Here is a 23,223-nt window from a genome sequence, read left to right on the forward strand (position 1 = left end):
AAATTATGTAAAATTTCGAGCCTTATTTTCAATAATTTGAAACAAAAAATATAGCAAAATGCCAATAGGGGAAACATACCCATTCCAAGTCTAATAAACGATTGTGTTTGAATGATGCTGGATTATCTGGAGTGTTCCTTGAAATTTACTAAAACCACAGACAACAGACCTTGTGTAAAAACATGCAACGGTGTTATCGAGAATGGCAAGCTTGTGGCGCTGTCGTCGCAGAGGAGATTTGACCACAGGATCGCGGGAGCTGCTCTCAAGTGTAAACAAAAACATTGAAAAGCACGTGGTTGGGCGTAATCTTATTCTCATCCAAAATTTCATTAAATTTTTTATTAAAAATAGTTTGGAAATGTCGAAAGAAATTATTTTGAGTACCGCTTCAGATAATTGTTGGTTAATTTCAGAGTAAAAAATTAAATTTATTTTTTTAAGATAGCATCATCGAAATCAAGTTGATGAGAATCAGAATGCGGCTCCTGCAGAAGCTTATTCTTGCAAGTGGCAACAGACTACGAGATGGTGTTAGTGTATCACCCGCCATGTTTTTACACATGATTTTCAAATTATTTTGTTCTAGCTGCTACGTCTGTCGTCTGTGCTAAAACCAAGTACACAAATGAGTAGAGCAACTTTTTGTGAACATTTCTGTTTATTTTCACTTTTAGTAAAAGTTATTCTATCCCTTTTACAAGCATTTAAAAAATATTTACCATGTGTATTCTAATCTGACGAAAATGCACTGAGCCACGCCCATTTTTCAGCTTAGTTTTTTTTTCTTCCAGCACTCTTTTGGGTCTGCTTAGTGCATCCATTTGTGACGAAATTTTAAGCAAACACATATTTTTATGAAAATTGTATAATAAAAAACATAAACATAAATAAAGTTATTTAACTACCGAAAATTTGCCAAACATCAATTAATTAATGATTTTTTTATACCTGGAGTTTTATGTCATTTTGTTTTATCGTGGACACAAATTTTAATATGAAAAAATCTAAAAAAGTACTTTTTGATTAAAAATACAAAATAGATGCTATACAATGCATTTCAAGTAGTTTACAATCCATTGTACTTGTTTTTAATCAAAATTAAAAATTTCATCAACAATTTTTCCCCTTATTCCCCCTCTAAAACGTTACAATTTCTTCAGAAAGAAAATGGTCGAAAAATTTTGATGTGGTTAAAACTTTATGGATACTTTCTAAGGGACCATCCATAAACCACGAAGTAATCTTCAGCCCTCCTACCGTCCTAATGACTAAAGATTAATTTTGCATCACAAGCGAATTTGCATTTTGTACATACACAATTTTAAACAATCTGTATTTTGAAAACAGATTTTCCCATAGATTTGATGTTATGAGAAAACTTTTAAGGTATAGTTTGATATTTCAAAAGAGAAATGGCTTCTCTTTTATTTGTTGAAAGTAGAATGTTTTTTTGCCTTCCTCACTGAGGTAAGGCTATAATCCTGCTCTAAAAATGAACTTTTTATTAAAAGCTCAAAGACCCACCTTCATGTATACATATCGCCTCAGAATCGAAAACTGAACAAATGTCTGTGTGTGTGTATGTGTGTGTGTATGTGTGTGTGTATGTGTGTGTGTATGTGTGTGTATGTATGTATGTGACCAAAATTCTCACTGAGTTTTCTCAGCACTGGCTGAACCGATTTTGACCAAACTAGTTGCATTCGACTTGGTTTAGGGTCCCATACATCGCTATTGAATTGTTTGAAGTTTCGATAACTAGTTCAAAAGTTATGTATAAAAATGTGTTTTCACATATATCCGGATCTCATTTATATGCATGTAAACGATGTCCGGGTCCATCATCCGACCCATCGTTGGTTAGGTAATCGAGAGACCTTTCCAACGAGTCCACAACATTGAAGATCTGGCAACCCTGTCTCGAGTTATGACCACTTAAGTGATATTTATGTACTTTTTTGAAGCCGGGTCTCACTTAAATGCATGTAAACGATGCCCGGGTCCATCATCCGACCCATCGTTGGTTAGGTAATCGAGAGACCTTTCCAACGAGTCCACAACATTGAAGATCTGGCAACCCTGTCTCGAGTTATGACTACTTTAGTGATATTTATGTACTTGTTTGAAGCCGGATCTCACTTAAATGCATGTAAACGATGTCCGGATCCATCATCCGACCCATCGTTGGTTAGGTAATCGAGAGACCTTTCCAACGAGTCCACAACATTGAAGATCTGGCAACCCTGTCTCGAGTTACGACCAGTTAAGTGATATTTATGTACTTTTTTGAAGCCGGATCTCATATAAATGCATGTAAACGATGTCCGGATCCATCATCCGACCCATCGTTGGTTAGGTAATCGAGAGAAATTTCCAACGAGTCCACAACATTGAAGATCTGGCAACCCTGTCTCGAGTTACGACCAGTTAAGTGATATTTATGTACTTTTTCGAAGCCGGATCTCACTTAAATGTATGTAAACGATGTCCGGATCCATCATCCGACCCATCGTTGGTTAGGTAATCGAGAGAACTTTCCAACGAGTCCACAATATTGAAGATCTGGCAACCCTGTCTCGAGTTATGACTACTTTAGTGATATTTATGTACTTGTTTGAAGCCGGATCTCACTTAAATGCATGTAAACGATGTCCGGATCCATCATCCGACCCATCGTTGGTTAGGTAATCGAGAGACCTTTCCAACGAGTCCACAACATTGAAGATCTGGCAACCCTGTCTCGAGTTATGACTACTTTAGTGATATTTATGTACTTGTTTGAAGCCGGATCTCACTTAAATGCATGTAAACGATGTCCGGATCCATCATCCGACCCATCGTTGGTTAGGTAATCGAGAGACCTTTCCAACGAGTCTACAACATTGAAGATCTGGCAATCCTGTCTCGAGTTACGACCAGTTAAGTGATATTTATGTACTTTTTCGAAGCCGGATCTCACTTAAATGTATGTAAACGATGTCCGGATCCATCATCCGACCCATCGTTGGTTAGGTAATCGAGAGAACTTTCCAACGAGTCCACAATATTGAAGATCTGGCAACCCTGTCTCGAGTTATGACTACTTTAGTGATATTTATGTACTTGTTTGAAGCCGGATCTCACTTAAATGCATGTAAACGATGTCCGGATCCATCATCCGACCCATCGTTGGTTAGGTAATCGAGAGACCTTTCCAACGAGTCCACAACATTGAAGATCTGGCAACCCTGTCTCGAGTTATGACTACTTTAGTGATATTTATGTACTTGTTTGAAGCCGGATCTCACTTAAATGCATGTAAACGATGTCCGGATCCATCATCCGACCCATCGTTGGTTAGGTAATCGAGAGACCTTTCCAACGAGTTCACAACATTGAAGATCTGGCAACCCTGTCTCGAGTTATGACTACTTTAGTGATATTTATGTACTTGTTTGAAGCCGGATCTCACTTAAATGCATGTAAACGATGTCCGGATCCATCATCCGACCCATCGTTGGTTAGGTAATCGAGAGACCTTTCCAACGAGTCTACAACATTGAAGATCTGGCAATCCTGTCTCGAGTTACGACCAGTTAAGTGATATTTATGTACTTTTTCGAAGCCGGATCTCACTTAAATGTATGTAAACGATGTCCGGATCCATCATCCGACCCATCGTTGGTTAGGTAATCGAGAGAACTTTCCAACGAGTCCACAATATTGAAGATCTGGCAACCCTGTCTCGAGTTATGACTACTTTAGTGATATTTATGTACTTGTTTGAAGCCGGATCTCACTTAAATGCATGTAAACGATGTCCGGATCCATCATCCGACCCATCGTTGGTTAGGTAATCGAGAGACCTTTCCAACGAGTCCACAACATTGAAGATCTGGCAACCCTGTCTCGAGTTATGACTACTTTAGTGATATTTATGTACTTGTTTGAAGCCGGATCTCACTTAAATGCATGTAAACGATGTCCGGATCCATCATCCGACCCATCGTTGGTTAGGTAATCGAGAGAAATTTCCAACGAGTCCACAACATTGAACATCTGGCAACCCTGTCTCGAGTTACGACCAGTTAAGTGATATTTATGTACTTTTTCGAAGCCGGATCTCACTTAAATGTATGTAAACGATGTCCGGATCCATCATCTGACCCATCGTTGGTTAGGTAATCGAGAGACCTTTCCAACGAGTCCACAACATTGAAGATCTGGCAACCCTGTCTCGAGTTATGACTACTTTAGTGATATTTATGTACTTGTTTGAAGCCGGATCTCACTTAAATGCATGTAAACGATGTCCGGATCCATCATCCGACCCATCGTTGGTTAGGTAATCGAGAGACCTTTCCAACGAGTCCACAGCATTGAAGATCTGGCAACCCTGTCTCGAGTTACGACCAGTTAAGTGATATTTATGTACTTTTTTGAAGCCGGATCTCACTTAAATGCATGTAAACGATGTTCGGATCCATCATCCGACCCATCGTTGGTTAGGTAATCGAGAGACCTTTCCAACGAGTCTACAACATTGAAGATCTGGCAACCCTGTCTCGAGTTATGACTACTTTAGTGATATTTATGTACTTGTTTGAAGCCGGATCTCACTTAAATGCATGTAAACGATGTCCGGATCCATCATCCGACCCATCGTTGGTTAGGTAATCGAGAGACCTTTCCAACGAGTCAACATTGAAGATCTGGCAACCCTGTCTCGAGTTATGACTACTTTAGTGATATTTATGTACTTTTTTGAAGCCGGATCTCACTTAAATGTATGTAAACGATGTCCGGATCCATCATCCGACCCATTGTTGGTTAGGTAATCGAGAGACCTTTCCAACGAGTCCACAACATTGAAGATCTGGCAACCCTGTCTCGAGTTATGACTACTTTAGTGATATTTATGTACTTGTTTGAAGCCGGATCTCACTTAAATGCATGTAAACGATGTCCGGATCCATCATCCAACCCATCGTTGGTTAGGTAATCGAGAGACCTTTCCAACGAGTCCACAACATTGAAGATCTGGCAACCCTGTCTCGAGTTATGACTACTTTAGTGATATTTATGTACTTGTTTGAAGCCGGATCTCACTTAAATGCATGTAAACGATGTCCGGATCCATCATCCGACCCATCGTTGGTTAGGTAATCGAGAGACCTTTCCAACGAGTCCACAACATTGAAGATCTGGCAACCCTGTCTCGAGTTACGACCAGTTAAGTGATATTTATGTACTTTTTTGAAGCCGGATCTCACTTAAATGCATGTAAACGATGTCCGGATCCATCATCCGACCCATCGTTGGTTAGGTAATCGAGAGACCTTTCCAATGAGTCCACAACATTGAAGATTTGGCAACCCTGTCTCGAGTTATGACCACTTAAGTTATATCTGTGTACTTATTTTTCTGGATCTAAAAAAAATAGCTGAAATATGTGTCCAAACCACTCACATTACCCATTGTTGGTGAAATGTGAGGAAGGCATCATCCACATAGGTGGATTAAGTTAGTTTTTTCTATTTATTTGGAACATATCAAAATTTAGCTAGGCAAAGTAATAATTGGGAATATTTTGTTTATAATATTATTTGACAGTGTTGACAACGTAAGCTTGAATATTTTAATCAATTATTTGTTGATTTCATGAAATCTAAATGTTTTGATATAAATATATATTTTTTTAGAAAATACAGAACGGACCTAAGAAAATTGTATATTTCGAATTTTTGTGAAATTCCAATGTACAGTACCGCAAAAAGTGTTTTTTTTTTGCGAAAATAAAATCTTATTATTTAGTATTTAGATATTTTGAAAACTAATAATTGCAAACAACCGGGCTGGTGTTAAGTGCGTTTTAAAACACATTTTGCATTCAAACGTTGATATAGCTTGTAATTATTTTTTTCTATGTTTGGTTTTTGGTCAGGGTCGAGGGACATACACTTTAAACAATATTTGCAACGGAATAATAATATGTGAAATATAATAGTTTATGCAACATGTTCCAAAAAGAAGATTTTTTCAGCACGAGTCGTACATACATCCAACGAGGTTTACAAAATTAGTATTATTTCTCGATACCCATTTCAGTGCTGAATGACTGGTAACGAAAGTAGTTTCACGACGAAATTGCAAAAAATATATAGAAAAAAAATAATTTGTTGTTGTTTTATCTATAAATTATCTGGAAATTTGTCATCAAAAATTAAGGACTTTCGGATGAAATAACTGCGCTCGACAAGCCGCCGGAGCCTCACGAGTTGTGTTTCACAAAAAGATTATTTTCCACTATTTTTTTTCCATGGTTTTGTTTCACTTTTTTGTTTTTCTTTTGTTTTGCACGTCTTGCTCGAGAAAAAAAATAATAATAAATTCTAACACAGATGTATCTTTTCCTCAGTTTGTTTTAGTCCTAGAGATATCCACGCTTTCTATCACGCACACCATGATTCTGTGTTAGTATTTGTAATTAATGTATTGTTTTGGTTTTGATCGATTGTGATTGGCTGAATTCCAAGCAGCTGATTTTGTTTACACTAATTTTACGCAGACATAGGCAAATCGAGTAAACATATCGCCTGTAAAAACCAGCTGTTTTCCACGTGCTCGTGGTATAACAAAGGACACAGCTGATTTTGACATACGAATCATTCTACTCGATTTGCCTATGTCTGCGTGTAAATTTGGTTACAAACTAACACACTCTCGCGCGTGGATATCTCTCTTGGTTCTGTCGTTCCAACGTTCACGTTTAAAGTGTATGTGTGTTTTTTTTGCGTGTGTGTATGTAAGTGTGTGATTCTCAAGTTCTCAAAGTTCAAAATTCTGCTCCGATTTTCTCTTCCATTCTCTCATTCTCTGGTTCTTTAATGGTATTGGTAAAATTATCCTACAAGGTGTGTGTGTGTTTGTTTTTTTATCCTCATTTTGTTTGCATCAATGTTCACATTATATCTTTTCTTTCTGTGTTTTCTCTCACGCTTTTGGGTGTAGAGAAAAAACAAATCTAAACCGAGATGACGCTCGATCTCGTGATTGCGAGGGGAATTAAAATTAACGAAAAAAGAGAATAAAATAGGAAGTGGGATTGAGGGGGGAGGTCTTTTGCTTTTTTTTGGTTGCAATTGATACTGTTTATTTTCAGAGAAAAATGATTATCATTTCAAATTTTGGCGTTTCTTGGAAACGCTCTGTAACTTTTTATTTGCAAGAAGAGTGGGATATTGGGAGAGGGCACTCAACGTTGAGAGAGTTTTTGGAGGTGAGAAACTGCGCATGTGTGTGCGTGTGTGTAGAAAGGGAGTTCAAGTGGGGTGTTTGTGATTCCTTTAATTCGTGTAGTTGTGTTTAGGTGTGTGTTTCTGTGTTTGTTTGTTTGTTTTTTGGTAAACAATAGCGATTAGGAAAATTCAGTAGCTGCTGCTGTTTTTGGTAGAAGTACTAATAGAGGCTGAATTAACGCTATCGGTTGCTGTTGTTGTTGTTGCGGTTGTTGTTGCAGTAGTAGTAGTAGTACTAGTCATAGCAGTGGTAGAAACGCTAGGAGGAGGATGTTATTGCATGTAGTAGTCGGGCTGGTCGGAATCTTTCTCGAAGCGTTTCGCCTCTTCCTGCATGCTTTCCTTGATCTTGAGTATAGCGGCCGACTCGGTCTGATCCTGCAAGGGGAATTCCGGGATTTTGGTTGGTTTTCATTTTTTTTAAAGGAATTTAATAATTTACCAGACTTGCTTCGCGCGAAATTTGCCGAAAAAATAATTAAAAAACTAAAAAACGAACAAAAAATCTCGCAAAAACTGACCAACAACTGCGGCACATCTGGACGAAACTTTTTAACAGTCCGGAGTTTGACGCACACCGTTCACAGCTCAACAAGGCACGATCGTGCCCGCACACACACCGACAACAAGATCGAGAGAGAACATGAGAGAGTTGCGCACTCAACTGTCACACGGCAGGGACGGTTCGCAAGCGTTTGTTTTGAAAACAGATTTTTTTTCTTTATTTTTGTTTTGTTTTTCAGTGTTCAAAAATAACCTTCTTTATTCAATAATCTCTTGCGTTCTTGCGATTCACTTGTAGTTTCTAAACGTAATTGGTTTGCTTGCTTGAGGCAAATGGACGACACTGTCTGTTTCTTAAAACGATTGTAATATTCCTTCCAGTCGATGGGGTTAAGCTTGCATGTTTAAAATTAGCATTTAGTTTACATAAGTAGCTTAACTTTTTGTTTCACGCTAGAATAGAACCTTAAGTAACCTACTTAAGCGGACTTACAGCACCTGCTGTGACATTTTTTTTTGTTTCTTTCAGATTTCTTAAATGTCTAGCTACTGTAAGTTGTTGTTTTTATTAGAAAAAAATATGGTGATAAACAGTAGTGGGTTAAAGGTGGAAAAATCCGATCTCTTTCTCTTTATTTTTAACTGGTTTTAGAAATTTTGCGCTCTTTTGTGTGTGGTAGTGAATGTGTTGCAACATTTTGTCTCGCTCTCTCGATCCCGCTCAATTCGGGGTTAAGCGCGTGCACGGCGGTTGAGCAGTACATTCTCTCTCTTTCTTTCTCTTTTTTTCTCTCTCACCATCTCTCTCGCTCTCTTTTGTTTTTGGCTTGTTGTATGTTTCGTAGTTGTGGGTCAATTTTGGCGTTTTGTGAGAACAGAAAAGTAAAACATACTACAGACAGAGGGTGTTGAATAATTTGTGAAATGGCACAATCTTCAATCATCAAATACTTCTCTTCCTTGATTTTACTGTAATTTTTACACAAACCTACTAGTATTTTGGGAGAAAGCACAAAACACATATACATTGGACGGAATAACGTTAACATAACATGATTTTTTACACAAAATATGAACACATAAAAATCTATTGTGAAAAGATTATTTTCTCAACCGTCGGAATTTTATATACAAAAGAATAAAAATGTGATGTTTCAGTGTGCGTTTAAATTTGAACAGTTACACGAAAATGAAGATAAATATTTCGAGTGGGTGCAGAGTTAATTACGACTTATACAAACATAGAACACAAATGAACATAACCTAACCTTAAAAAATACCAAATATTTCCAGAAAAAAAAAAACAATATTGTGTGTGTAAAATTGACTGTAACTTTACATGGTTATTCCAAACAATGTGTATGTACGTGTTTGTGTGTGTTGGTGTAATATATTTTCCTTCTAAATCACCGTTAGAACAGACAACGCGTGTGTAAACCATCGAATTAAAACAAAACGGTAGAGTTAACAAAAAAAAGTAAAAAACTCAAGAGAGTGTGTACTCACATCCATGTAAACTTCACGTGCACGCGAACGTAAAATTACAACATAAAAACAACACGCACGTGAGTGTGATTGTGTGTGTGTGCGTGGGAACACAAACGAAAAGTTTTTTTTATGTAAAAATAAAGAGAAGAGAAGGAGATTTTTCTTACAAACTCATTCGGAGAATAACAGAATAATTAAATAAACCTTTGCTCTTTGCTACTCAAAAACTCAACGTTCACTTCTTCTTCTTTCTCGCCTCAGCACTAGTGTGTTTGTTTGCTAATTACTTTTTTTTCTCAGTTTTTTTTTTTTTTCAGTAATATTTACACAGAAGAACTTGTTTGCATTAGTTTTTTGCTTTGTTTTGCGATGAAAATAATGCCGTTTTCAATTTGACAACAAAGGGACGAACAAATTTTGTTGTGATTCTACTTTAAACTTTTAAGATTAGCAACTTCTACTAAAGCGAAATGTCAGAAAATTAACGGAAATGTTATTTGCAACGGTTAATTGCTACTTTCAACTACTCAGAAAGTTGATGGAAAATTATGCGGACTTGTTAGTAGGAAATTCTATGGATACACCGAAAGAAATAATTTCGTTAAACAAGTAAGCTAGAGTAATTTGTTTAAATAGTCAAAATACATCCATTTCTTTTACAAATCGAAAAAAATTCAAACGTTAGACCAAATAACAGTGATTTCAGTGAATACTAAATATGTTCATGAAAACTACGGAAGCATTTTTCTCCATGTGCAGGAGCTGTCATTGCAATATTAGGGTGGTCCAAATGGAAGTGCATAATTATAATCACGGAAAAATAAATGAATATTTAGCCAACTGATAATATTTAGTGAAAAAATAGACAGCAAATTTTCATAAACAGAGACTAAAAGAGTATATTGACATCTGCACGACATAAACATTTGTCAAATTGACAAACGTTGTCAACTTTTGTCGCCGCCATCTTTGATAAAAATGGTGAACAGTCGAAGTTTAGTGTTTAGTAGCAACGGTTTATCTTTTTTCATTAGAATTAGTCACACCCATCACCGTGTAAATAAACTTAAAAATTACAGAAATAATAAAGTAAAAAAATAATAAAAATTAAATTAAAAACCAACTAATAAAAAATGCGGTAAAAATACGAACTTAAAAGCTACAGAAAAAAAAAACTCAGGAGAATCACTTTGTCAGCGAAATTTCGGTTTTGCAGGCTTGCTTGTCTGATGCTTATTCTTCGTTACAATACGAGCGAGAGAAGATAAAAATCACCAACGATTTTTCCCTCTCCCCTCTCTTTCATTCATTCACCCGCCGTTAAAACGAGTCGAAACTTACGTTCTCGCCGGGTCCGCCGAAGCCGCCGAGGTTGTAGTCGCCCATGCCGCTGCCCGAGTCCTCCCGGGGCGTGCCGGGTCCGTTCGCCGGGCTGTTCTTCATGCCGTCGAGGCCGTCGTTGTTAAGTACCGGTCCGCCCATCGAGTTGGGGCCCATGGGGCCACCCATCGGGCCACCCCCGTCTGAGCCGCCCACCATTGGGAATTCCTGCGGAGGGAACAGTTGAAATATTGTAAGTTGAGGTTGTTATTTGAAAGTTTTATTTAAAATCTTGATATATTTCAAACATAATGCTATTTCGTTATGATTTTTATTAATTATTTTCGCTTTCAATTCAAGCCTTTTTTGCGAAAAAAAAACTAAACATTTAAAAATCTCCGAAAAAAAGAATATCCAAATCAAAAAAATAATAAATACTGAAGTTTTAAAATTCCAAAATCTCAAAATTATAAAATCAAAAATCTTAAACTCGAAGATTCCCAAAGATAAAAAAATTCAAATTCCAAAGAAAATTTTCTAAATTAACAAAATTTTAAAACGGTTAAACTCCCAAATTCTTAAAGTTAAAGCTCTGTAAATTTCTCAAATTCCTCAACTCTATCATTTTGTCATTCTCAATTTTGAAATTATTTTATTCTACAACTCCAAAACATTAAAAACCCTAGAATTCAAAAGTTACAACATTCAAAATTGTTATGACTCCAACAATCTAAATCAAACATGTTAACAAAATTCTAAAACTCTGAAACTCTTAAATTCAAAAATTGTAAAACTCAAAATTCCCCTTCAAAACTACTCTAAATTCTAGAATTAAAAAAATAAACATTTTCAAAACTACAAAGTTTTAATGCCTTCAAAATTCAAAATTTTCAAATTACTAAAAATCAAATATCCAATATTTTGAACCTCAAGTTCCTAAGATTTCAACATTGCGATGTTAAAAATTCAAACATCTTCAAATTTTCAAATAAAAAAAAAACATTTAAACCCTTGGACACATAGATTCAAATTTCAAAACTCCAAAATCCAAAAGCAAAAACAAATGAAATAGACGTTCTTCAATTTAAAACTAAAAGCCAGAAAATTATTTTAAAAAAATCCTGCATCTTAAAATTTCAAGACAGATCAACTTCAAGAAAATAAAATTTAAGAACTCAAAAGTTCCCTAAACCTTGAACTCTAATATTCCATCCGAAATCCTGAAACTTCATGACATTAAAATTCTATGATACAAAAAACTCAAATTTCCAAAATTCTCAAATTCCATGATTTAAAAATTCATAGAACTCCGAAATTCGATTTTTTCAAATTATAAATGTTAACAAAACTATGGAACTAAAAAATATTAATATTCTGGGATTCAAAAACTATAAAATTCCTGACTTATAAAAAATCTTTGAAATTGTAGAATTCATAATTTACAACATCTCAAAATTTTTAATATTAAGACACATTTTTTCAAACTTCAATACTTTAAAAAATTAAAGATATTCATAATGCTTAAATTTTGATTATTTTTTTTACCTAAAAAAATTTCTAAAACTAAAAGATCCTTAAAAAATTGTCAATTTCTTAAGTCCCAATTTTTAAAATTCAAGATTTCAAAATGGCTAAACCAATACAGCTAATTTTTTTGTATTTTTTCGGTCTAGGTTATTTTGAGCAATTTTTGTCTATGAAAACATTACTTATTTAATGTTTTTGTTTTTTTTCCTAAATTCCAAAACTTAAAAAAACTAAAAACATAAAATTCCAATCATTCAAACTATTTAAACTCTAGAAGTTCAAAATTATGATGTTTCCATAATCCATATTCCATAATCTCAAAACTCAACAATATAAAAACTTTAACTCAATTCCTAATTTTAAAACCTCCAAGATCGCAAAGCAAAATTAGGATTCTCAGCAAAGTTCTTAAAAAAATTGAAAATAATCTTTAATCATAACACTTCAAAACAAGATATTTAAATTTTATATTTCTTAAGTTCCCAAATTTTTAATCTCTATTTTTTTCAATCCATAATTCAGAAATTACTCAACATTAATTTTGAAATTAAAAATTAAGTGGTCTAAACGTCAAAATTTTTCAAACCCGGTAGTGGGAATCGACTCTCCAGACAATTTTACATAAAAGTCTCCATATTGACCATTGTCCTATGCCCAATCCTTGCGAAGATACAGCGGTTTTAAAAATAAAAATGTTGAAAAAACGGGATTTTTGGTGGTTTTTGGCAATTTCTATATGACAGACTTGGTTTTTTAGTCTCGTAAATATTTTTACCGAAAAGCTCGTCCAATTTCCCATAAGTTTGCCTTTGACAGCATTTCAATTGGATGTAAGGGCTTACAGATATAAGCTTAATTACATTGCTTATAACTGAAAATAGAATATTTTTTTCAGTGTGGTAGAAACCAGGATAGTAAATTTAATTACGTAAATACAAAAACGATATAAATCAAAAAGCTGTCAAAGGCAAACTTATGGGAAATTGGACGAGCTTTCCGGTAAAAATATTTACGAGACTGAAAAACCAAGTCTGTCACATAGAAATTCCCAAAAACCACCAAAAATCCCGTTTTTTCAACATTTTTATTTTTAAAACCGCTGTATCTTCGCAAGGATTGGACATAGGACAATGATCAATATGGAGACTTTTATGTAAAATTGTCTGGAGAATCGATTCTCACTACCGGGTTTGAAAAATGTTGACGTTTAGACCACTTTTCAAAAAAACAGTTTTAATAAATGATTTTTGTATTTTTTTAGGAGAGACATACCATCCTGCATTTTTCGTCAGTCTTTTGGTAACATTTTAGGCTATTTTCTCAAAAATTTTGAACGAAAAAAAATCGTGACATCACCTTTAAATTTAAGTTTCAGACTTAAAAATCAAAAAATCTCATAGATATGGCGTGTATTTTTGTTTCAGTGTATTTTTTTCAGAAAGCCCGTCCAATTTCCTACAAGTTTGTCTTCGACCACTTTTTGATACGATGCAACGGCTTCGAGATACAGTAATTTTTAAATTACAAAATACAAAAATATTTAAATACCTTATGCCCTTCTCAAATGTTATTTTCGAGTACTATTGGCTCCATATACACAAAAATGGCTTATATAGGCCTAGGATAACATGTCTACATAGTTTCATTGAAATCGGAGAGGGTCGGGTACAAAAGTACCAGAAAAATTCCTGATTTGAGCTGGAATTGCTCTATACTAAGAACTGCAAAAATTCTAAATTCGCAAAATTTATCGTTTTTCAAACTCTAAACTTACAGATTTTTAAAATTTTTTTAGCTCAGATAATACTACAACATTTTGAATCCTTTAAGAAAAAAATTTCAAATTTCAAAAACTTTAAAAAATTTCAAAGCTTTAAAATTCCAAAATTTAAAAATCCATGGCCGGTACTCAGAAAATTACAAAAATCTGAAATTATCTTTTACAAACAATCTTAAAAATCGTAAAAAAATCTCAAAATTCAAAAATCAAGGATTAAAATAATAAAAAAAATATAAAAATTGAAATTATAAGCCAACATTTGGATGAAAAAAGTGTTTTAAAATGCACTTTACATGCGTCCAGTTGCTTTCCAATCATTTGTTTTCAAAATATCGAGGTATTAACGGATTTTTTTTTTCGGGATTTTTTTTTCCGTGGAACTGTACATTGGTATTTCATGAAAATTTAAAATGTTTTCAAAGGAATTCAAACATGCTAAATATGATTATAAACGCAGGAAATGCATTTTAACTGATTTTTGGTTGAATTAACTTTAATTTACATTAAATAATTTAAGTTTTTAGAATAAATATTTTTTTGCCCCCTGATTATTTAGGCCGGAAACTCACTCGAATTGACGCACTTCCTATAATACAAGCGACATTTCATTTCCCATAAAATTCCAACATTTGAAAAATATTTCACCCTCCGTTAGGGTGTCCCAAACCCCCGCGCTTTAGCTATACTCACGGGCTTCATTGGTGTGTACATGTTCTCGCCGCCGGAGTTGGATGAATCTTGAGGTGATGGCATGATGGGCGTTCCGGGGCCGGGTGGTCCGCTCGGTCCCGGCGGGCCGCCGTAGTTGCCAGGTGACGAGGATGAATAGTTCATGGGCTGGAAATTTGTCAAGAATTAAAATGTTGAATGCAAAATAGAGCATGTTTCAACTCACCGATGACGTGTTCGGTTGCCACTGGGGCCGTCCGCCGCCCATGCCCATCGGGGGCATTCCGCCGGGGCCAAGGTTGCTGTTGGGCGGGGGGCCACGCATTCCGGGGCCGTACGTGCCGGCGCCCATGGGGCCCATGCCGGGGCCGCGAGGTGGATTCATTCTAGGATTCATCGGACCCATACCTGGAGGGCCTGAACGGTTGTAGATTATTCCGGCGACAAAGGTATTGCGTGCGTGTGTGTGGGTGGGTTGGTTGTTTTTTTTTTGCGTGTGAGGTTAGGTTTCCAAAAAGCGCGCGGCGCACACCACAATGCGATTACGCAGCAACACACAGATGCAGAAGCGTGAATGTAAACGGTATGGATAACAAGCCGGATGATGATGGTGATGGGGTTTTGTTTGATGATGGCGATGACACGATGAGCGATGATGATGGTTTTATGTGAAAATGAATTGATATTAGTTAGTACACAGACACACATAAATATTGTTTATTTATTAAATTTAGGGTAGTTTGGGTCGGATTATTTATACGGGATAACAACTGTATTTTCTTCGATATGAAATTTAATTGATTAAGAAACATACAAAAATTAAGACATTGCCTAATTTTATCTGGGCAATAAGAAACAAGTAAATACATTATGAAAAGAATTGTTTTGGAGCGATACTAACTTCGATCATTTACCATTTTTTTGTAGCTGATATTGATTCCAGCAAAATAAATATTATTATTTTTTCAATGCTTGTAGAACTAGGGAAAAATTAGGAAAACCATGCCTTCATAATAACATTTATATTTTCAGATTATCAATACTTTTGACCTGAATCTCAACATTCATAAATAATTTTCGACTATCTCAAAGTATTAAATCCCTCTAAAATACTCTGTATTAATTTCAATTCAACGATTTGCTGCACAACATGAATTAGCATGTACCTGTGCCAGTTGTAATTGTTGAAGGCAGAGAAGTATTTTTTGTTCTAAATCAAATGTGTCAAAGAATTTATATGATTTTGTGAAGCATCCTTTAACCTCCTGGTTGGCAATGATAACTTTATTAACTTCATACGGAATGGAAAATCAATACAAAAATTATCAAGACGTGTCAAATAAAAAGGATTTTAAATTATTAATATTTCTTTAGAGCAATAATGTAAACGACCATTAATTCCGTCACAAATCTTTACCTAATTTGACAGTTTGTCAAGAATTGGTTTCAAAACTATCAAGAATTTTACTTTTTAAGGAAAACTCAGGAAAGCTCAACAAATGAAATGAAGAACTAACGCAAATTTCAAAGTAGCAGAAAATTCAAGTGAAAAATTATATTTGAATGCAATATTTTTTAATGATTTCTCAACTTCCTAAGGTTAATTGGAGAATCTTGTCCTACAAAAAACTTGACTCGTGTTTATCCTTAAAATGTTCAGTTTTGCATGCGCATATATTGGTTTTAAAGGCGATTTCTGCAACCTCAAATTGTTGTCCAAAGCCAATTTTGAGTGTGTTTTTTAAATACTTTTTCCAATATTTATTAAATGTGTAGATTTTTGGTATTTTAATTTATAAAATTTATTCATTTGCATTTAAATGATTAAAAAAAGTAAAAAGGCGGAATGGGTTAACTCAAGAGGAAGAGACACATTCGCATTTATTCGAAATTTTAAATTTTATGTTTTTTGATTTGGATTATTTTTGTTTGATTTGGCGTCTTCGGCAAAATTGTAGGTAAAATTGGTACACGGAAAAAAACATTTTTTACTTTACTTAAAATCACTAAGCGCCCAAAATATGTATTTTAAATTTTGCAATATTTTGGTGTGTTTAGGGAAAATGGCATCTTTTGTGCTGGAGTTTAGGTTACTTCAAAAACTAGTACAGTAGTTGTACGGTAACTGGGCGTTTTTTAACTGGGCGCTCGATAACTGGGTCGTAGCCCAGTTAAAAAGCAGATAAATGTCAAAAACCAAATCAAACCGAAATGACCGAGGGGTTAATGGATTCAAAAATCATGTTCAATAAAAAAAAACTTTTTACAAACTTCTGTTTAATTTCAAGTCACAATTAAAGAAATATGAAATGTAAGCATTATAAATAAATTTGAGTAACTTTTATTTTTATATGTCATGTGGTAAATACTATGCATCGGTGGTCCCCTCGTTGTTTTTTGTTTAGCCCAGTTAACGAGCAGCATTCGGTGACTGGGCTACGTTCTCAGCCCAGTTACCGAACAAGTACAGTCATCCCACATATTCGGAACACCCACAAATTCAGAACACTTTTATGATAATTAAGCTTTTCTCTCTTCTTTCTTCTTCTTCCCCCTACTATTTTTAGGACCTTCATTTGTACATTTTCTTGCTATTCCACAAGTAAAAGTAGTATTTTTTGAACAAAAAACTTCACTTCAAGACTATTTTATCCTGAGCAGCAAAACACTGCCTCCAAATTGCCTGTTCCATGATTGTGGGATGTTATTGTGCCTCCTACAATTGTGGAACACCTGAATTCTAGATTAAATTTTCAAAACAACCTATCCCTCATGGGTTTCCTATGCAGATAGGACCTTTTGAAAATTTAATCGAGAATTTAACTGATATTTTCACAAAAAAAGTTATCAGACTATGGATAAAACATCACTAAGCTTGAGTTTCACTGGTTGCAGTGTGTGAAGTCATTATTTTGTTACAAAAATGTACTCCTGGAGAGATCCAAAGTTTGTTTACATCCGTAAGAAGAAAGTGTTCCGAATTTGTGGATTTCAAGTGTCAAAGTTTTTCTTCAAAAACTTCATATAAAAGTAAAAATTTACAGTTGTTCGATACAGCATTCGAAAGATCGCATGAAAAGCTTTCAAATGAAGGTAAAATCGAATCATTAAGTTCAATTATCGATTTGCTATGATTTTTTTTAACATTGGCCGATCTTTAAACTGTTCCGAATATGAGGGATGACTGTACTGTACCTTAAATACCCATTTTTAGAAAGAAAAAAAAAATATTTTTGAAAAAAGAAACTAAAAAATTCAAATAAAATTTTAAAACTCAGGTTTGCATGAATATTTTGCAATCAAAAATTTTTTACTTACTTTTTTAAATAAAGGCTCAATATCAAGTTAGAAGTATTTTATATGCATTTGTTTTAGATTTTTTTTTTTGTAATTTTCAAAAACTTTAGCTGAGAAAATTACCTCCAGTTTTCTTTTTTGTCTTTGTTGATCAGACTACTGGTTGCAGAAGTACAGCCTCCTTATTCAATTCGTGATATCTGGGTTGAGTTTTCAAAAAGCCATAATAGCCATCGTGAACTTCTGCACTATTTTTCTTTTTTCTCCAAATTGAAACAATATTTTATTTGTTTTGTGTTTAGGGCACTTGAAGGACGTATATATGGGCAATCTCAAGCATTTTTGAAATCGGTTTTTCGTAAGTAGGTCGAGTACCGATGCAAAAAGGGCTTTTATTACCAATGGCTCTTGCGTCCTTTTGAAAACTACTCCGAGATATCTCGGAAACTATTAGTTTGATTTTCAATGATAAAAATTTATTGAGTAAAAAATCGGCTATTTTTCAGGGTTAACCTCATCAGAATAGAAAATTATGCTGTTACCTCTTTTTCAATGTGATTTTACTTACTTTATATGTAATATATAAATCAAACAAAAAACGATGTAAATTCACATATTTCAGAGGTAGTAATAAACATTTCTGCAGACACCAAATCTGTCAGTAAGTAAGCTAAAATAAAATTAATTTAACTGCTGCAAATGAATAAATTTTACTGCTTCCCAATTAATTCAGTTTAGTAATCAAACGATCCGGTTAAATAACATACAACAGCATAACAAAAACAGTAAAAAAAAAACATGGTCATATTACATTTGAATATTTGTCTAATTCTAACTCTAAAAATGTATAAATTCACCATTTTGCCATTGTGCTGCCACTTATTCAATCGAAATTGAACTAATATTACATCATAATGTAATATTAAACCATACAATTTAACACCTTTCAAATTTACGCAAATTTTTACTGTGTAGATAAACTCACACCTTTAAATTTCACATTTTCCGGATTTACAAATTTTCTAAAACATAGAGTACAGAGTAAAAATAGTTTTAAATTAAATTGTTGGAAATGATTATGGGGTTTTCAATGTAATTTTACCAAAAAAATTGTGGGATATGTAAAATTACCCATACAAGGATGTAAATTTACACATTTTTTTAAAGAAAACATTATCATCATTGTTTTACAGTTCAGTAAATCATCGAACGATAGTATCTGGCTCTCAATTCTACGAAAAATAAACATATAATTCAACAATTAAAGATAAATTTAATTATGTCAGTGACTCTCAACTCATTCAATCATCCACAGACAACAATGATCAACAAAATATGTATTGAATTAAAACTTTATATGTACACAGAAAATCTTTTTAATTCGAAACCAAAGCAAAATAAAAAAAAAATGATTAAAAACATTCAGCAAAAATCGATTGACGGTGGTCAGAACCTGGTCAAAAGGCTATATTCGAAAGGGGCGGAAAAAACTAATGAATGTTGAGGATTTCCCCAACTTCAAATCTATACCATGCGTGCATGTGTGATTTTGTGTGAGTGTGCACTCGATACAGGAGTTTGGTATTGAATGGATGAACGCAAAAAAAAACTAGCATTCCAACATCAAAGGATTGAATTAATCAGCACACACACCCATACACACACATACACGCATGATAAAAGTCAACATCGAACTAAAAGGGGTGGGAGAGTGGGGGGTTGGGGAGAGACGGTAAGTTACACGCGCGGGATCCTGGTGGTGAATAGTGAGACTTTTGATCGAATTGATGGCCAAAATTTTGAGGTTTGATTTTTTTCTCTCTCTGTCTTTTTTAATTTGGGGTCGACGGTTTTATTCGCAGAGTGCTACCAATTTGGAAGATTTCGGTTCTCCTATTCATTCATGGCGGTCCCAGCGGAACGAAAAATTACACGAGACGAGGAAATTTTGGGGGGTGGGTGGGAGAAAGAGCAGGCAAAATCAATACGAATGAAAACACGGCATCCAACGAGACTGACAAAATAAGGGTCACGGTTTGAGGGAGGGGGACTAATTAGTGGTACTTTGCAAAATGAAATGAAAACATAAAGCGTAATAAGAAGCAACTTAAGGAGAAAAACAAAAAAATAAAAGCCTTTTTTCGACATTTATAGGTTATGCTGTAAAACATAACCTAAAAGTAGGAAAAACAGAAAGATGAAAAATGAAACAAAAACATAAAAAACAGAGACTTTAAAGTTAGATAAAAACAAAACAAAAAGAGAAGTGGGGTTTTCGGTTAGAGAACAGACAGTGAATAGAATCGAAAAAAGAAAGTAGCAGACAAGCGCGACATTAAACTGCCTACCTTGCCATGCTACAAAGTCTCCGGCTTCACCTGAACAGAGAACAAAGAACGAAAAAAGAAAAAAATATTGGTTGGTTTTGATTAGTTTTTTCTTCTTCTTCTTCTCAACAACGGAACTCGCTCTTTTTTCTTGACTCTCTATCATGTTTAAGGCTCAGACTCGGGAGTTTAAAGGGAGTTTTTTTTTCGTCAGGGACCTCGCGAAAAGTTTTCATCGGAAAATGTGTGTTTGTGTATTTTTTTCGGGGGAAAAAGAATGGAACTAAAGTAAATTTGATGAAATTAGGAAAAGCACACAGAACCAAAGTGAGGAATTTGCTAACTAAGGGATTTTTTTGTTTTCGTTAATTTGTTGGATTTCTAGAGTACGGTTAAATCGAACTAATCTGGGTGATGTCGATGAAGGAAGTTAGCAAACTAGACTTCAAAGCTTAAATTTTGAAATTAACCTAAAAGTAATCGGATTAATATAAATCCCAAGTTTAGTAATCCAACAAATGGAGGAGAACTGAAACTCTCAAATCAAAACCTCAAAAGCACTCGAGAGATTTACTTAAAGTTGGTCATTGGTCAAAAATCTCTTTCTACTGTTTATAGTTTTTTTTTTTTTTCAACTGGGTTAATTCGGTTACTGGAAACTGCAAAAATGGGAAAGGTTTAAGGATCGAGAGAAAAGGGGGACGGGGGATTCAAAGTTAAAAGAATGCTTCCAATTAAGAGAAGAAAACAAAATCACTAGAATACTTTTTCGATACTCTTTCTACAAGGCAGATTATGTGTCTCAGTACGAGAGAAAAAGGGGGGAAAGAAGAGGGGGTGGAGGTGAAATAGCCGCGGGAGCTGCTAAGTAACTTGGGCTCTCTAACTTGAAAGACTCGCAAGCGAATCAAACTGTGAACACTCACCTTGCCGCGTGGGATCCATACTATTTGGCATCATTGGTTGTCCGGGGGGCTAAAATGGGAAGATTTGAGTTGTTAGATAGTTGTACTTTTAAGGGATAAGATTGTTTTGGCTACTTACACCATTGAAATCGTTTCCAATTCCTTGCGGCATTCGGACTCCGGGCCGGGGACCGGGCGGATACCGGGGACCTCCCATGAATGGCTGGAATGAAAGGAATTTGAGAGTTTAATATATTTTATTAAAATAAACATTCGGAAAATTTGATTTCATCGTTGGTAGTACGATTGCATTTTCTTTAAATAATCAATAACAAGTTATTTGTTAGTGACGTATGAATGTTTAAAAGAATTGTTGGGTTAACAAAAGTATTAGTAGGATTTTAGCATTCATTACAATTGTACATATTACTTTCTTAATATATATAAAATCATTAAAAATCAGTTAGGATGGGCAACCAGTCTTAAGTGCTTCATAAACTAAATTTCAAAGCACGATTTTAAGTAATTTTTATGCTTAGGTATATCAAAATTTGTAGTAAATAAGCAAAGCAATTATACAAAATCTATACAGAAAACTTTACAATTTTGAAGATTTTCAAAATTGATTTTCAAAAATATTTCAATCTGACAATTTCAAAAAAAAAAATGTCTAAGACGTATTCTTGTTAGACCCTTGAACATATTTTTCACAGGTAGTAACCAAAATAAGCATTCTTAAGCTATTTAAAATGTTAGGCATTATTTTAAAATATAAAAGTGAACTTAATTAGTAAGTTAAAAATTTCCAAAATTTTTCCTTTTTTAAATTATATTATATTTTTATTATCATATTTTTAATGTTGCAAAAACCAAACAATTTGTATCTTATATAGACACATTTCAACATCTCTAACAATTGCAAATATTTTTCTAATGTTCTAATTTCTAATGTCCACAAGAAGTCTTGTTAGGTTTTTTTTAAAGTAAGTTTTCATTCTAATTTCAAAGTTAATTTTTTAGCAAACATTCGCAACAATTTCCTTTTTTAAAAAATATCAGCCTTCAAATAAAAACTTTTTTTTTGCAATTTTAGATTTTTTCTCCAATATTTTAACTGACAAAATTGGACAAATTTATTTATCATCTATAAACCAAGTGGACATTTTTTATTTTTTTTTGAATTCTCAAATCCAAATTTTACAAATTTATTTTGAACATTAAGCAAATAAAAAGCAATTCTCTGAGACTTTGGACGACGTTTACCATTGCAATTTTTTTTTAGGGTGCACAGCAACCGAAGAAGTTGTTGTCTTCTTATTCCAAATTTGTCAAACTTACGGACCCAATCCTGATAGAATCTGATTGTCAAAATGGTCAAACTTTATTGTAAATAACTTTGAAGACTGTAATTTAGGGGATGAATAAAAAATCATATCGATAGTTCCCGTATTTTTGAAGATACTAAAATGTCTGTAACAGAAATCTGGGTGCAAAAGCGATGGTTGATGTGTACCGTTAAAGGTATGACCAACATAAGTATTTTTAAGCTTTTTAAAAAAGTTTGTCTTCATTTTTAAATTTTCAAGTTATTTTTTTTCTTTTTTTTTTGAATATTTTAACTTAAAAAGCCTTTTTATTTGAAAAATATGCACCTTATCAAACAAATTGGCAAATTTAAATATCGTCCATTATCCAGATGGACATTTTATGGAAATATCCATTCCAAATTTTACAAAGTCACTGAACCTCAAATTAAGCATTTCTTACTCACTTTGATATTTTAAGCATTAAGAAAATAACGAGCAATTCACTGAGACTTCGGACAACGTTTATTTCTTGTAACTTTTTATTTGAATGACACTTCGAATATACTTTTCCCATGACCACGGAAGTCATATTGAATAATTAGTTCGCTCATACAAGTTTTCATACAATATCGGTAGTTCATATAAAAAAATGTGTATACTGTGAACGGATTTGTTGTACTTCCCGGAAAAAATAGTTACACGTTAAAATTAAATTAACCATTTTGACATTGAAAAGTTTCATCCATTTTTTTTTTAAATACAAAAATGAATTTCTCTTTAAAATTGTCATTGCTCTAAAGTTTTTTTTTTAAATTTTAA

General features: G+C 34.0%; 1 protein-coding gene across 11 annotated transcripts in view; it reads right to left on the minus strand.

The window, feature by feature from the left end:
• Window positions 1-23,223, minus strand: part of LOC6034656 (single-stranded DNA-binding protein 3) — an 84,071-nt gene that overhangs the window by 1,804 nt on the left and 59,044 nt on the right. For 4 of the 11 annotated variants that reach the window (XM_038251845.1, XM_038251836.1, XM_038251835.1 and 1 more), the window contains 6 exons: window positions 21,237-21,320; window positions 21,119-21,167; window positions 20,214-20,243; window positions 14,795-14,985; window positions 14,590-14,736; window positions 10,614-10,820 (listed from right to left, as the gene is read on the minus strand). In XM_038251845.1, coding sequence (XP_038107773.1) covers window positions 10,614-10,820; window positions 14,590-14,736; window positions 14,795-14,985; window positions 20,214-20,243; window positions 21,119-21,167; window positions 21,237-21,320 — 708 coding nt within the window. Of the gene's footprint in view, window positions 1-6,767; window positions 7,659-10,613; window positions 10,821-14,589; window positions 14,737-14,794; window positions 14,986-20,213; window positions 20,244-21,118; window positions 21,168-21,236; window positions 21,321-23,223 lie in introns of those variants that run through there. The other 7 variants (XM_038251840.1, XM_038251843.1, XM_038251838.1 and 4 more) reach the window with 6 other exon arrangements.

The sequence above is a fragment of the Culex quinquefasciatus genome, chromosome 2, assembly GCF_015732765.1.
Source record: "Culex quinquefasciatus strain JHB chromosome 2, VPISU_Cqui_1.0_pri_paternal, whole genome shotgun sequence".
NCBI lineage: Eukaryota > Metazoa > Arthropoda > Insecta > Diptera > Culicidae > Culex > Culex quinquefasciatus.